Source organism: Nyctereutes procyonoides, unplaced genomic scaffold (assembly GCF_905146905.1).
Source record: "Nyctereutes procyonoides isolate TBG_1078 unplaced genomic scaffold, NYPRO_anot_genome, whole genome shotgun sequence".
NCBI lineage: Eukaryota > Metazoa > Chordata > Mammalia > Carnivora > Canidae > Nyctereutes > Nyctereutes procyonoides.
Window position 1 is genome coordinate 75,473,385 of NW_026575125.1, and position 11,761 is coordinate 75,485,145.

General features: G+C 46.9%; 1 protein-coding gene across 1 annotated transcript; it reads left to right on the plus strand.

Annotated features, from left to right (window-relative positions):
* The first annotated feature begins 8,769 nt into the window (after positions 1 to 8,769).
* On the plus strand, positions 8,770 to 10,158 carry ZCCHC18 (zinc finger CCHC-type containing 18). The gene is given in 3 exon segments (XM_055338985.1): positions 8,770 to 9,105; positions 9,107 to 9,649; positions 9,652 to 10,158. Coding segments are annotated over 3 exon segments (1,215 nt in total). The 3' UTR covers positions 9,988 to 10,158.
* The last annotated feature ends 1,603 nt before the right edge of the window (positions 10,159 to 11,761 follow it).

An 11,761-nucleotide genomic window follows, 5' to 3' on the forward strand; every position in this document is an offset into this window, starting at 1 on the left:
GCTGAAGACAACTGGGTACAGATGGAAGAAACTGGTAGGAGTAGGGGAGGGCAGGAGACGTTAGACTGACCAATTCAATCTGTTGGTGTAGGTTTTCACTGCCTAGTTAGAAACAGAGCCCCCAAGAAACTCAGCTCTAAGAAAAACAGCAACACTTTGGGCCAGTTTCTGAGAAATAGGCACACTCTTCAGAAGTCATCCACCTCAAATTAAAACAAAGGTAGTTTTGGTGTTTTTTTTTTTTTTTTCTGAAAAGAGTCACCTTTACCATGTTTTACCAACAAATCAAATACTCTAATATTCAAAGTAACTTTTTTTAAGATCTTATTTATTTATTCATGAGAGACAAAGAAAGAGGCAGAGACATAGGCAGAGGGAGAAGCAAGCTCCCTGCGGGATGCCTGATGCAGAACTTGAGCCCAGGACGACCCAAGCAGAAGTCAGACACACTACCACTGAGCCACTCAGGCACTCCTCAAATAAGCTTTGTGATTGAAGAAAATAAAATTGGGGAGAGAGAGCTTCAGAAGCTATTGCACTCAATGTTCACCACTTGAAGTTTTGCATTTGATAAACTGCTAGAATAATAAGTTGATGCTCTCTTTCCAAAGAGTGAAACAATCTCATAGAGGCAGGAAGGCATTCAGAAGTTGTATTCTAATACTTTCTCTAAGAGCTGGTAGTAAATTTGGGGAATGAGGAATCTCTCTCACCTTCTGTCTGCAGATTCCTGACAGTGTCTTGGTTGTTTCATGGCAATGCTCTGCACCCCCACTTCCACCCAAATGAGGAACAGAAAGAGTAGCTGTTCCTGGAAGGTCAGCACCAAAAGGCTCCATACCTGGCAATTTCTAAGCCTATCCTTGTAGACCTGTGGCTATACAAGAAAGCAGGGATTTTCAACCTGGACACATGTGATATTTTTGGCCAGACAATTCTTTAAAAAAAAAAGATTTTATTTATTCATTCATGAGAGACACACAGAGAGGTAGAGTCATAGGCAGAGGGAGAAGCAGGCTCCCTATGGGGAGCCCAGTGTGGGACTTGATCCCAGGACCCTGGGATCACGCCCTGAGCCGAAGGCAGCTGCTCAACCACTCAGGCGTCCCCAGACAGTTCTTTATTATAGATTCCTGTCCTATGTGTCACAGAATGTTTAGCAGCCTGCTGGCCTCTACTTACTAAATGTCGGTAGCACCAGTTGGGACCAACCCAGCTATTATAACTAAAATTATCTCCAGACATTGCCCTATGGCCCCTGGGAAGCAAAAGCATCCTTGGTTCAGAATCACTGTACTAAAGGGAAGACACACTACAAGGACACCTAACTACTGATCCCACCCCAGAAAGGGGTGGGAGCTAATGCGGTAGATGAGAGGTAACTAGGAAGGAAACTTGAGATCATGAAGAAGTGAAGGCTCAGGGTAGATCTGAGAACCTGAGGGAGTTTGTCAGGAAGGAGATAGGGCTAAGAGGACAGAATTGCCACAGCAGGAGACAGTGTGTGGAGGAGAGGAAGCACAGAGCTGTAGAGGGAGGGGAGAGGAGAAGACAGGGAGAGGATGAGAGGCCAGGAAATTCACATCTAGACTGGTAGGAATGGCAGACTCTGGAGGTTTCACACAGAACCCTGGGCTGTGTGGTCCTGAGGGGAAGAAGGTGTTTGGGGCTCTAATATGCTAGCAGTTGATGGCCCCTCAAAAGCGACAGAGGGGTGCAGGCTCAGGCCTCGAGGGAGGAGCAGAAGTCAGGTAATGCAAGAAGCCCACTGCAGCCTTCTCTGGGCTGCCACATCCAAAACCTGCCATGAAGTGCTTCTCCTTCCAGAATTGTCCCTATCAGTTCTTCCCTGGCTTCTTGCTCCTGCTCCCTCCCTAACCCCATAACCTAACCTTACAGGCTCCCCCACAAGCCACACACACTCTCTCTCAGTGGAGGGAGTAGAGGCTCAGTCTCTGTGCTCTGCCAGCATCCCTCCCCTATGCCAAGCACCCCATGTTTGCCTCAAGCTTCACCTCCTTAACCTCATGGCCAGAAGGAGACTGGCAGGGCCCTTGTGCCTCAGATCCTTTAGCTGAGAACTGGCCAGAAGCAAAGGCTCATGAGCCCACTCTTGTATCCCTCTGTGCCCATAGCAGCTGCCTCCATCTCTCCAGAGCCAAGAGACCCCTCCCCCACCCCCAGGCCACAGGTGGCTCTGCTCAGATTCCCAAAGCCACTGCACCCCCAACATTCCCCAGATCTACTACCAAGGGACTTCTTCCCTCAAGTCTTACCTGCATCTAAATAAGGATGGATAGTGAAGGAAATGTTTGTCCCCTTTTATCTCAAAGTACAGTAGTGTTCTACTTCTCCACATCTTCCTGAGTAACATATAAACATGTGTTGACTGACTGCATAAGGCAGGCTGACTTAGCAGAAAAACTGGGCTAAGATTGGGCAGACTAGCATTCTAAGTGTCAGTCAGCTGTCAACTTCCTGTATGATGTTTAGGAATTCACTGACCTGTTGGGGCCTCATCCATCTCAGTTATAAAATGAGCCAAAGGGGGAAAATGCTCTCTAGGCATCCTTATATTGTACATGTCACGGGGGCTGACATGGGGGAATTTCAGCCAATATTTGATAGCAGAATTGTGCTTTTCCATCCCCAAGTCCTTCTGCCACTTTATGGCAATTCATTTTCAGGAATTAAAGGTGAAGCTTAAATATCTATTCATCATTTTATAAATGTAGTTCTTCCTTATTTTAACAGGGAGGAGAATCCACTTTTTCCCCCCATGTATTCTCCTGTTGTGATGCCAGGCTTTGGGAGGCAGAGATCCAAAACTGAATTCTGCCTCTATTGCTTGGTTGTGTGACCTTAGGCAAGACACTTCACTCAGTCTCTGTTTCTTTAGTCATGAAATAGCGACAACAGACCTACCTCAAAAGGTTGTCGCAAAGAATAATAAAATTAAATGAGACAAAGTGGTTAAGACATAGCGGCCTCGATAAGAAGTATTAAAAAAAAAAAAAGGATGCTTCCTGACTTCACCATCTGTCTCCACAGAGCACATGGCTCCTGCAGGATACTCTCAGGTCAGCCAGAACCATATGAAGAGGTATGGAGGAACAAATCCTGTGTTGACATGGGAGGCAGGAAGACCTTTCTTCTGTGAATGCAAAGATGTGCTATAAAACAATTCTGGAAAAAAAAAAACAATTCTGGACAGTCTGGCCCCTTGGCATGAATTCCAAAGTACACCACTGAATGCACCTGGAGTCAGTCTGGAGAAGCCATTCTTATACCTCATGTTGTACTTCTTATGTTGATAGCCTAGCAAAGTGAGCCCAGGGGATTCCAAACTGCCCTAGCTAGTCTTGTCCAGATGGACAGCCTGTGTGACCACCCAAGGATCCAGCCCCACATTTATTTGTTCATTCAGAGCCTCCCTTAGCCAGTCTTTGGTCAGCTTACAAACTTGCATTGATTTACACTGAATCACTGTGGGTAATCACTGTGGGTAAATTACTATGAAGCTAGAGGTAAATAGGAGTTGGTACCTGCCTTCAAGGGCTTGGGAATCTAGTGGGAGAGACAAGACAACAATGAGCTAAATGATACTGGCAGGCAAAATAAAGGGCACACCAATCAAGGTCAGAGCAGAGAGACAAGAACAATTTATCCCACCTGGGACAGGGAACAGTCAAGAAATTTCTCTGAGGAGGGGCATCTGACTTAATGCTTAATCAATGAGCAGGTGGAGGAGTGAGGGCAGGCATTCTAGGCTGAGCAAGAGGTCTAAGTTACAGAGATCTAAAAGCATGAGTGGGGCACAGCTCTGAGTGCAGGCTGTGGGAAGGAAACAGAGCTGTGGTTGGCAGAGAGGAGCGGATTTAGAATAAGGGCCATATTTGTTTCCCCCACTGCAATGTGTTATAGCATGAAGACACAGGCTCTGGAGTCAGACAGCCTGCAGACAGTGCATTTCACTGTGCCACTTGCTAGCTTTATGACCTTGGCCAAGTCTCCTCACCTCTCCGAGCCTCAGTATCTTTATCTGTAAAATGATTGTCATGAAGCTTGCATGAGATGAAGTATATAAAATTCTTAGCACAGTACTCATGTATAAATTGCTCCATAAGTTATATTGGTAGTTTCATTTAAAAAAAAAAAAGAGAGAGAAACAAAAAAAGAGAAAGATCCCAGAAATAAAGATGAGATTACAACTACACTTTTTCTAAAGGCTGAAATCAGTCAAATGCATTGGGTCTTCTGCAGAGTTCATTTTAGATTGCTTGTCTGGGAGACAGTAGAGCAAAGCTGTTCATTGGCCTGGGAGTTTGACAGCCCTGAGGGGGCTGGAGTCCCAGTGTCTCCACTACCAAGTTGTGGAGCCTTATATAAGTTACTTAACTTCTCTGAGACCCGGGTTCCCTATCTGCAAAATGGGATAACAATGACGTTCTAACAGGGCTGCTGAGAAGCTTAAATGAGATAACAGATGGAAAGTTCCTGGCACAGAGGAGGCAGGCAGCCAAGAGAAGCTATTACTACTGTTTCAGCTGAAAAATTTTAATTCCCTAACCTTCAGGCTTTTAAGGTTTCTTTGTTGAAATTAGAAAATGTGGTCTCATTAGAGCCATGAGTTGGAACATGCTCCCACACATGAGGCCAGAGATAAGGGATGCTCTGTATCCAAATGGAGCCAGCTCAGCAAATCCTTCTCCCAGCCCGAAGAGATCCTCGCTTTGTATTAAGGGTCCAATGCAGGCACTTTTACACAATCCATTTCTTTTCACTTTTTTTGGGTCAGATTTCTAGGGTCTATTCTTTGTTTATTTGATCCCATCTCCACCAGGTCCAGCTGCAGATCACCTAAGTTGTCAGTGAAGCTAATTTAAACACAGAGCAGGAATCTGCTGAGACCCAGGGTCAGATGTCATGGTATCGGGGAGCAGAAGTAAAAGTCTGAAGGAAACCCAAGAGCTACCACCAGCATCACCCCTGACTTTGTGAGGTGAGACTTCTCTCTACCTCCCACAACCTCCCACTCTGTTCCATCCACAAGAGAAAGGCCACAGTCCTCAGATAAAAGTCCTCATCTCCAAATTTGACATGTTTACTTCAAGGAACCCTAGGTATTGGGTTTGTAAAAAAAATTAGAAGACGACGACGATTACAACAGAGAGGAGCATCAGGTAAAGTATCTTGGCAGGTTGAAGATGAACCCAACAACAGTCGAAGGGCATTAGATTATTCATCTACTTCCAAGCATCCAGAACAAGTCCAGAAAAAGTCCCACAGGGGGCCTTCTGGCCACAACTTACATCAGGAAAGTAAGACCTGCTCTCCAAAAACCAGAAGTCATAGAATATAGAGAAAGTTTCCCAGCCACTGGCTTCACAGACCATTCAAGCTGGCAGCCCTGCAGGACAGCCCTGCATGCCGTTTCCATGGAGTTGCTCTTCTCTAGGGCCAGTGATGCCAAATCCAGCAAAGGAGAGGTCCCCTCAAGAGCTCACAGAAGGGCAACCTAGCAACCTGTCCTCAAGCCAGGAAATGAAAGAGCTGTATCAGCGGTAGAGATCTGTGGATCACGGGTTAGGTCAAACTGTTTCATTTCTCACACTTCTTCCTGAAGTGCAAGTTGAAAGAGGAAGATATTATGAAGAAAGATTGCAGGCGAATGAATCTTAAACCATTTCTGGGCCACAGACTTACTTGAAAATCTCCAAAACTAAGGACTCAGAAAAATACAGAGTCCAAATTCTTTGTAAACAATTTCAGAAATGACCCTAGTTGGGAACCTCTGCTCAGTGGAGTTACATTTCATGACAGATGTGCTGTGGCCAGATACATTGGCAGCAGGCCATTTACTTATTACCCTCAGTATGATGTGCATTCAGCAGTGATTCATAAACTTCTCTACATCTCAGTATTAACTACAGCCCTGGTTAAAAATATAAATCACACTCCCCACTGCTAGTCCCAGTAAATCTGAATCCACCAGAGGTGGAGCTCACGAATCCGCATTTCTAAAAAGCTCTCCAAAATGATTTTGAGGCAGCCAGTCTTGTACCCATACTTTGGTTAATAGCATGGGTTCTGGTGTCAGAGAGATTTGGTCCAAATTTTGGCTTCACCTTGTCATCTCAGGCAAGGCATCTCACCTCTGAGTCTTGTTTCCTTTGAGCTCATAAGCTGTAGAAATGTTTTACTTTTTTTTTTAATAAATAGGCAGCTTATTGTAGTATAAAAATAGTGTAAAATGAGAAAGAAAAGTGCTTTAGTTTCCTCTCCTGTACAACGGTTACTGCAAAAGTTGCCCACCGCTTTCCCTACTCCCTGCTGCCTCCTCCACCCCTCTCACTCAACACTACCATCACACCAAGACTTCTGGTGGGTTTGAGACCAATGTAAAAATACTCTCTAGGCAGCTCAGCTGGGCAAACAGCATTAGAACAACAGGCTTGGATACAAAACCGGATGCTGATACTTATTTGCTGTGTCGTGCTGGGCAAGATGCCTAACCTCTGTTTCTTCATCTGTACAATGGAGACTAATAGTCCTTGCTCACTAATTCTATATAGTTCCAAATGAGCTCTCCCACCTCTACTTTGGCTTTTCTCCACTAACTTTCAGTCTGAGAGTATAGAGAAGTGTTCAGAAGGGGGAGCCTTTGAAATCAGATATGTCGACTTGGGTGTGAGCTCTTAGTTTTGCACTTCCTAACCACACTGCTTGAGTGCTGAAGTACCCTCTCTGTTAAACCGGCACACCGCTATCTCCTCCACAGGGCTGCTCAGAAGAATAAATGAGACGTCCGTGCAAACGCATTCACAAGCAGAAAGTGGTCAGTAAATACTTTCTCCCCTTCCCGCTACACAGAAGTGAGGGGCTCTTATTGTTCACTTGATTTCTGTCCCACCCCGTGTTTAAGGCATCCGGTCTCAAAGAGCGGAGGGAGGAGAGTCGAGATGGAAGGGGTGAGGGAGAAAGAATGAGAAGGGGAAACAGCAAACTCACGGGTAAAATGTAAATCGGCCCGGTCGGTGCGTCTGAGCTGCACTTGACACCGCGCTGGCTCCCGCGCCGGTGTGCCGCAGCCCCCGCCAGCTGGCTCCCCCCTTTTGCTAGCAATGGCCTCGGGGGCCGGAGGCTGAGAGGGGAGGCCTCCCCCGCGCCCCGCTGATTGGCCGCGCCGCCCCGCTCATCAAGATCTATTGTGTCAATGGGCAGAGGCTAACTGAAGCGGCGGCTGCTGGGAGGGCCCAGCCGGTGGGCGGGGGCGGCCGCGGCTGCCTTGGGAACCGCGCTGCTAGACTTGGCTACCCCTTGCTGGGCGGCTGTGGGGAGCAGTTCCATACAGCAGCTCCCGGTCTCTTGGTGGCAGAGGAGGCGTCATCCTTTTCCCCTGCAGGCGCGTGGAGACTGGAAGGCGGCATTCACAGCTGTCCAAGCCTGAGCATCCGCTGCTCACCCGCGGAGCGCAGGTAACAAAAAAAAGGGCGGGGGGGGGGGGACGCGATAGCCCAGCACAGAGAGAGGAAGTGGAAGCTTCACCTGTACTTGGCGGCTCCCCACTTGGGGAATCGGGAACTGCGAGGTTGGTTGAGGGTGGAGCAATCCCGTGGCCCCGCGGTGCTGAGGGAGGGGGTGGGGTTTTTGCTGGATACAGCTAATGGGTAGGATTTGCCTGAATTGAAAGGGGCGTTTCTGAGGGGTCATAGGGACAAGGAGGAGATGATCACAAGCTGTCTGCTTTGAACCCCTTTTGCATTTTCCAACTCTTCCCGGGGAGGAATATGTAGGTGTGCGTGTCCAACTCTTATTCCCTTTCTCCGTGGTAGGTCATCAAAGCCAAATCCGAACTTGAATTCTGTGCGGCTTATTGCAGACGGCTCTGCAATGATTTCCCAGGGGACATGTAATGGAAGGGGTCACTGACTTGTATTCAAGAGGTGGGAGAAGGAATTTTCCGTCTGGCTACAGCGGAGACGGGAGTGAGGGTGGGGAGACAGCAGAATGACAGATAAGGCTGCTTCTGACTCTTCCCTTCTCTGTCCTGCCCAACAAGACGATGCAGTCTTGACTCCCTGAGGACTGGGATCTGCAAACCCCAGTGGACAGAAGTCGACCTACCCTGAAGGCGAGCTTTCTCACTGTTGCAGAGGCTGGAAGTGAAATTAAGGCATACACTTGTTTCCGAGTTTACGTTTTATAATCCGAGAATTGAGGGAGGAATCTCGGAGAAGGGTGCGTGGTTGAGATCTTTAATTTTCAAATATTTGAGTATAGTTGACATCCAGTGATTTTTACCTGATTTCTTACTTATTATCACAAAACTGTGAGATTTAGACCATTGTACTCTATTTTGAGAGCCCAACAAACAACTCCACACACTAGTTCCCCTAGAATTCAAAGCAACAGTTGCCCTCCCTCCTGGAGGACTGGCTGGAGGGGATGGATGTAACTCCTGCTAGCACAAGGACACCCAGTAGCTCCAGAAAGTTCTAACTGCCAATGTCCTGCAGGATATTTTTACGGCAGTGAGCAAATATAAAATGTACTGCAAGGTGTTCATGGAAGTAGAGTGACTGCAGACCACTTCCCTGCAATCTACTACCTTATTGACCTTTTTTCCTCCTTTTTCTTTACAGTCACTATTGAGATACAAGGAAGCCAGTGCCCGGGAGCATTGCTTTGGGGAATCCTCCTACGGATTAGGCTTTTCTAAAAAGCCTGAGCATCTTGTTATATTCAGATAGAAGACCGTCATCCATCATGGCTAGCATCGTTGCACACGTGGGTAATAGCCGGCGGCAAAACACACCCTTGCCGCCTTGAGCCCATTCAATTTTGAGGTCCATGGGAAGGAGTCTTGGTCCTTTAAGGGTCAACATGGCAGAAAGAAATGTGAAGTTGTTCTCTGGGAGAGTGGTGCCAGCCCAAGGGGAAGAAACCTTTGAAACCTGGCTGATCCAGGTCATTGGGGTCCTACCTGATTGGAATATGTCTGAGGAGGAAAAGCTCAAGTGCTTGATGAACACCCTTAGGGGCCCTGCCCGGGAGGTCATGCGTTTGCTCCAGGCCACCAACCCCAATCTAAGTGTGGCTGGCTGATTTGCGGGCAATGAAATTGGTGTTTGGGGAGTCTGAAAGCAAGGTCACTGCCCATGGGAAATTTTTTAATACTTTGCGAACACAAGGGGAGAAAACCTCCCTTTATGTGATCCGTTTAGAAGTACAGCTCCAGAATGCTATTCAGGCAGGGATCATAGCTCAGAAAGATGCAAACCAGATTCGTCTGCACCAGCTCCTTTTAGGAGCTAAGCTAAATAGGGACCTGCGCTTTAGGCTGAAACATCTCAGGATGTATGCAAATGATCAGGAGCATCCTCCTAATTTCTTGGAGTTGATCAAGATGATAAAGCAGGAAGAGGATTGGAGTGACACTTTTATGAAACCAAAGTGGCCCAAAAGGTCTGAGCTAATCTTGGAGAGGGCAGCAAGCCCTGTAGCATTTCAGAGCCCCCAGCCAATAGCAATCAGTAGTGCTGACTGCAACGTGAAAGAGGTAGATGATACCCTTGACGACTCAGATGAGGATGTGATTCTAGTAGAATCTCAGGACCCTCTACTTACACTTATGGATGCCCCCCCCACCTTAGAGGCAGTGCCAGACCTCTAGATCAAATACTGGTCATTGATTCCTCCAACAGCTCCTCAACTCAATCTCCTTCCACCAGTGGGGGTTCTGGGTATAAGAATAATGGTCCTGGGGATATACATAGAGCCAGAAAGCGAAAATACACAATCTTTTGTTCATATTGTGGTGAGGAAAGTCACCCAAAGGAAACCTGTAACAGTGAGAGCCGCAAGGCCCAGGTGTTTGAGAATCTGATCATCACTCTGCAGGAGCTGACACATATAGAGAAGGAGAGGTCAAAAGTGGGCCTTGGCAGACACAATGACCTCTCTGGACGTCAAGTAAGGTGCTAGAATGAGCCAAGTGAACCCTTAACTGTTTTCAGATGGGAAAAACAGTGGAGGCGGGGGGCGGGGGGAGTAGACTTCTTTTTGCATTAAAAAGTGGCTTTCACAAAATGAAGGACAATACAAATTACCTGAAACTCTCCAACCTCATATAAACATTGTTAGCCCTTTGATGAATGCCCTTCTAGATATTTCCCTGTAACTGTGTACCTAGATAGACATATGTATAGATAAAAGTGATCAAATATAAGTACTGTTCTATGCTGTTATTTTTCACCAAATAATATTTGTTGTGGAGTTTGATGTCAATATATATAAGCATCAAGTTCAACGTCTCTGTGTGTGATGTTACTTTTGGGAATATAGAGGAAAAAAATAAGAACCAAATATAGAAGCTCTAATGGGGGAGGGTCATACTGTTAAGTGGAGTTTTTACCAACCTCATTTAAAGATGAGGAAAAAGGAAGCTGAAATGGGCTGAAATTCTCCCAAGAAAGCCCTTTATCACAACTGACCTGTCTCCTAGGTCAGGATCAAATCTGTACCCACTAGTTAATAATATTCCAATGCTTGCCTCGCTAATGCATCCTGAGAAATGTGATGATGGAGAGTGGTGAGAGAAAAAGTGGGAAATGGGTATTTCAGGGTTACATTCCTGTTCACATTGGGAAGGAGCAGGGTAGATCCTTAGGCTGGCTACTGCTGCTTATGGACAACAGCTGGTGGCATCAATAAGACTGTCCTTTGAGCTGACACTACCCTCACTTCCTCACTCAGTACTGAGAAAGCAGTTACTCATGAGAATTTAGTATCAGGAAACTCAGCACCTCCCAAGCCTCCCCCTAGTTGTATATGCTAGAGAACATCAGCAGCCCAAGGACTTGAAACTAACCTTTCCTGATCCAACAAATGAGAATACCCAAGGAAGAAAGAAGCAATCGGGGTGCCAGGACATGAAAAACATGGGAATTAGAAAGCCCACATACCCTTTTAGAACCAAGGACATTAATAGGAAAAGAGAGATCGTAGAAGAAACTTCCTAGACACCTGCTCCTGCCCATCTCATGGCCCAGGCTGGAGGGTGATAAAAAATGACCCTCTGTCCCTAAGGGTCCCCTGTTCTTTGTAGGTATATCAGTTCCTATCCTTGTGAACAGGACAAGGTTGATGGGGGATGATTTTATTTACGGCAGGGAATATAATGGAACAAATGCAGAGGGAGTTTGTCAGGAAGCAGCACAGAGCTGTAGAGGGAGGGGAGAGGAGAAGACAGGGAGAGGATGAGAGGCCAGGAGATTCACATCTAGACTGGTAGGAATGGCAGACTCTGGAGGTTTCTTTTTTTTTTGGAGGTTTCACACAGAACCCTGGGCTGTGTGGTCCTGAGGGGAAGAAGGTGTTTGGGGTCTCTAATATGCTAGCAGTTGATGGCCCCTCAAAAGCGACAGAGCTCAAGGGAGGCTCTGGCCTCAAGGGAGGAGTAGAAGCCAGGTAATGCAAGAAGCCCACTGCAGCCTTCTCTGGGCTGCCACATCCAAAACCTGCCATGAAGTGCTTCTCCTTCCAGAATTGTCCCTATCAGTTCTTCCCTGGCTTCTTGCTCTTGCTCCCTCCCCAATCCCATAACCTAACCTTACAGGCTCCCCCACAAGCCACACACACTCTCTCTCAGTGGAGGGAGTAGAGGCTCAGTCTCTGTGCTCTGCCAGCATCCCTCCCCTATGCCAAGCACCCCATGTTTGCCTCAAGCTTCACCTCCTTAACCTCATGGCCAGAAGGA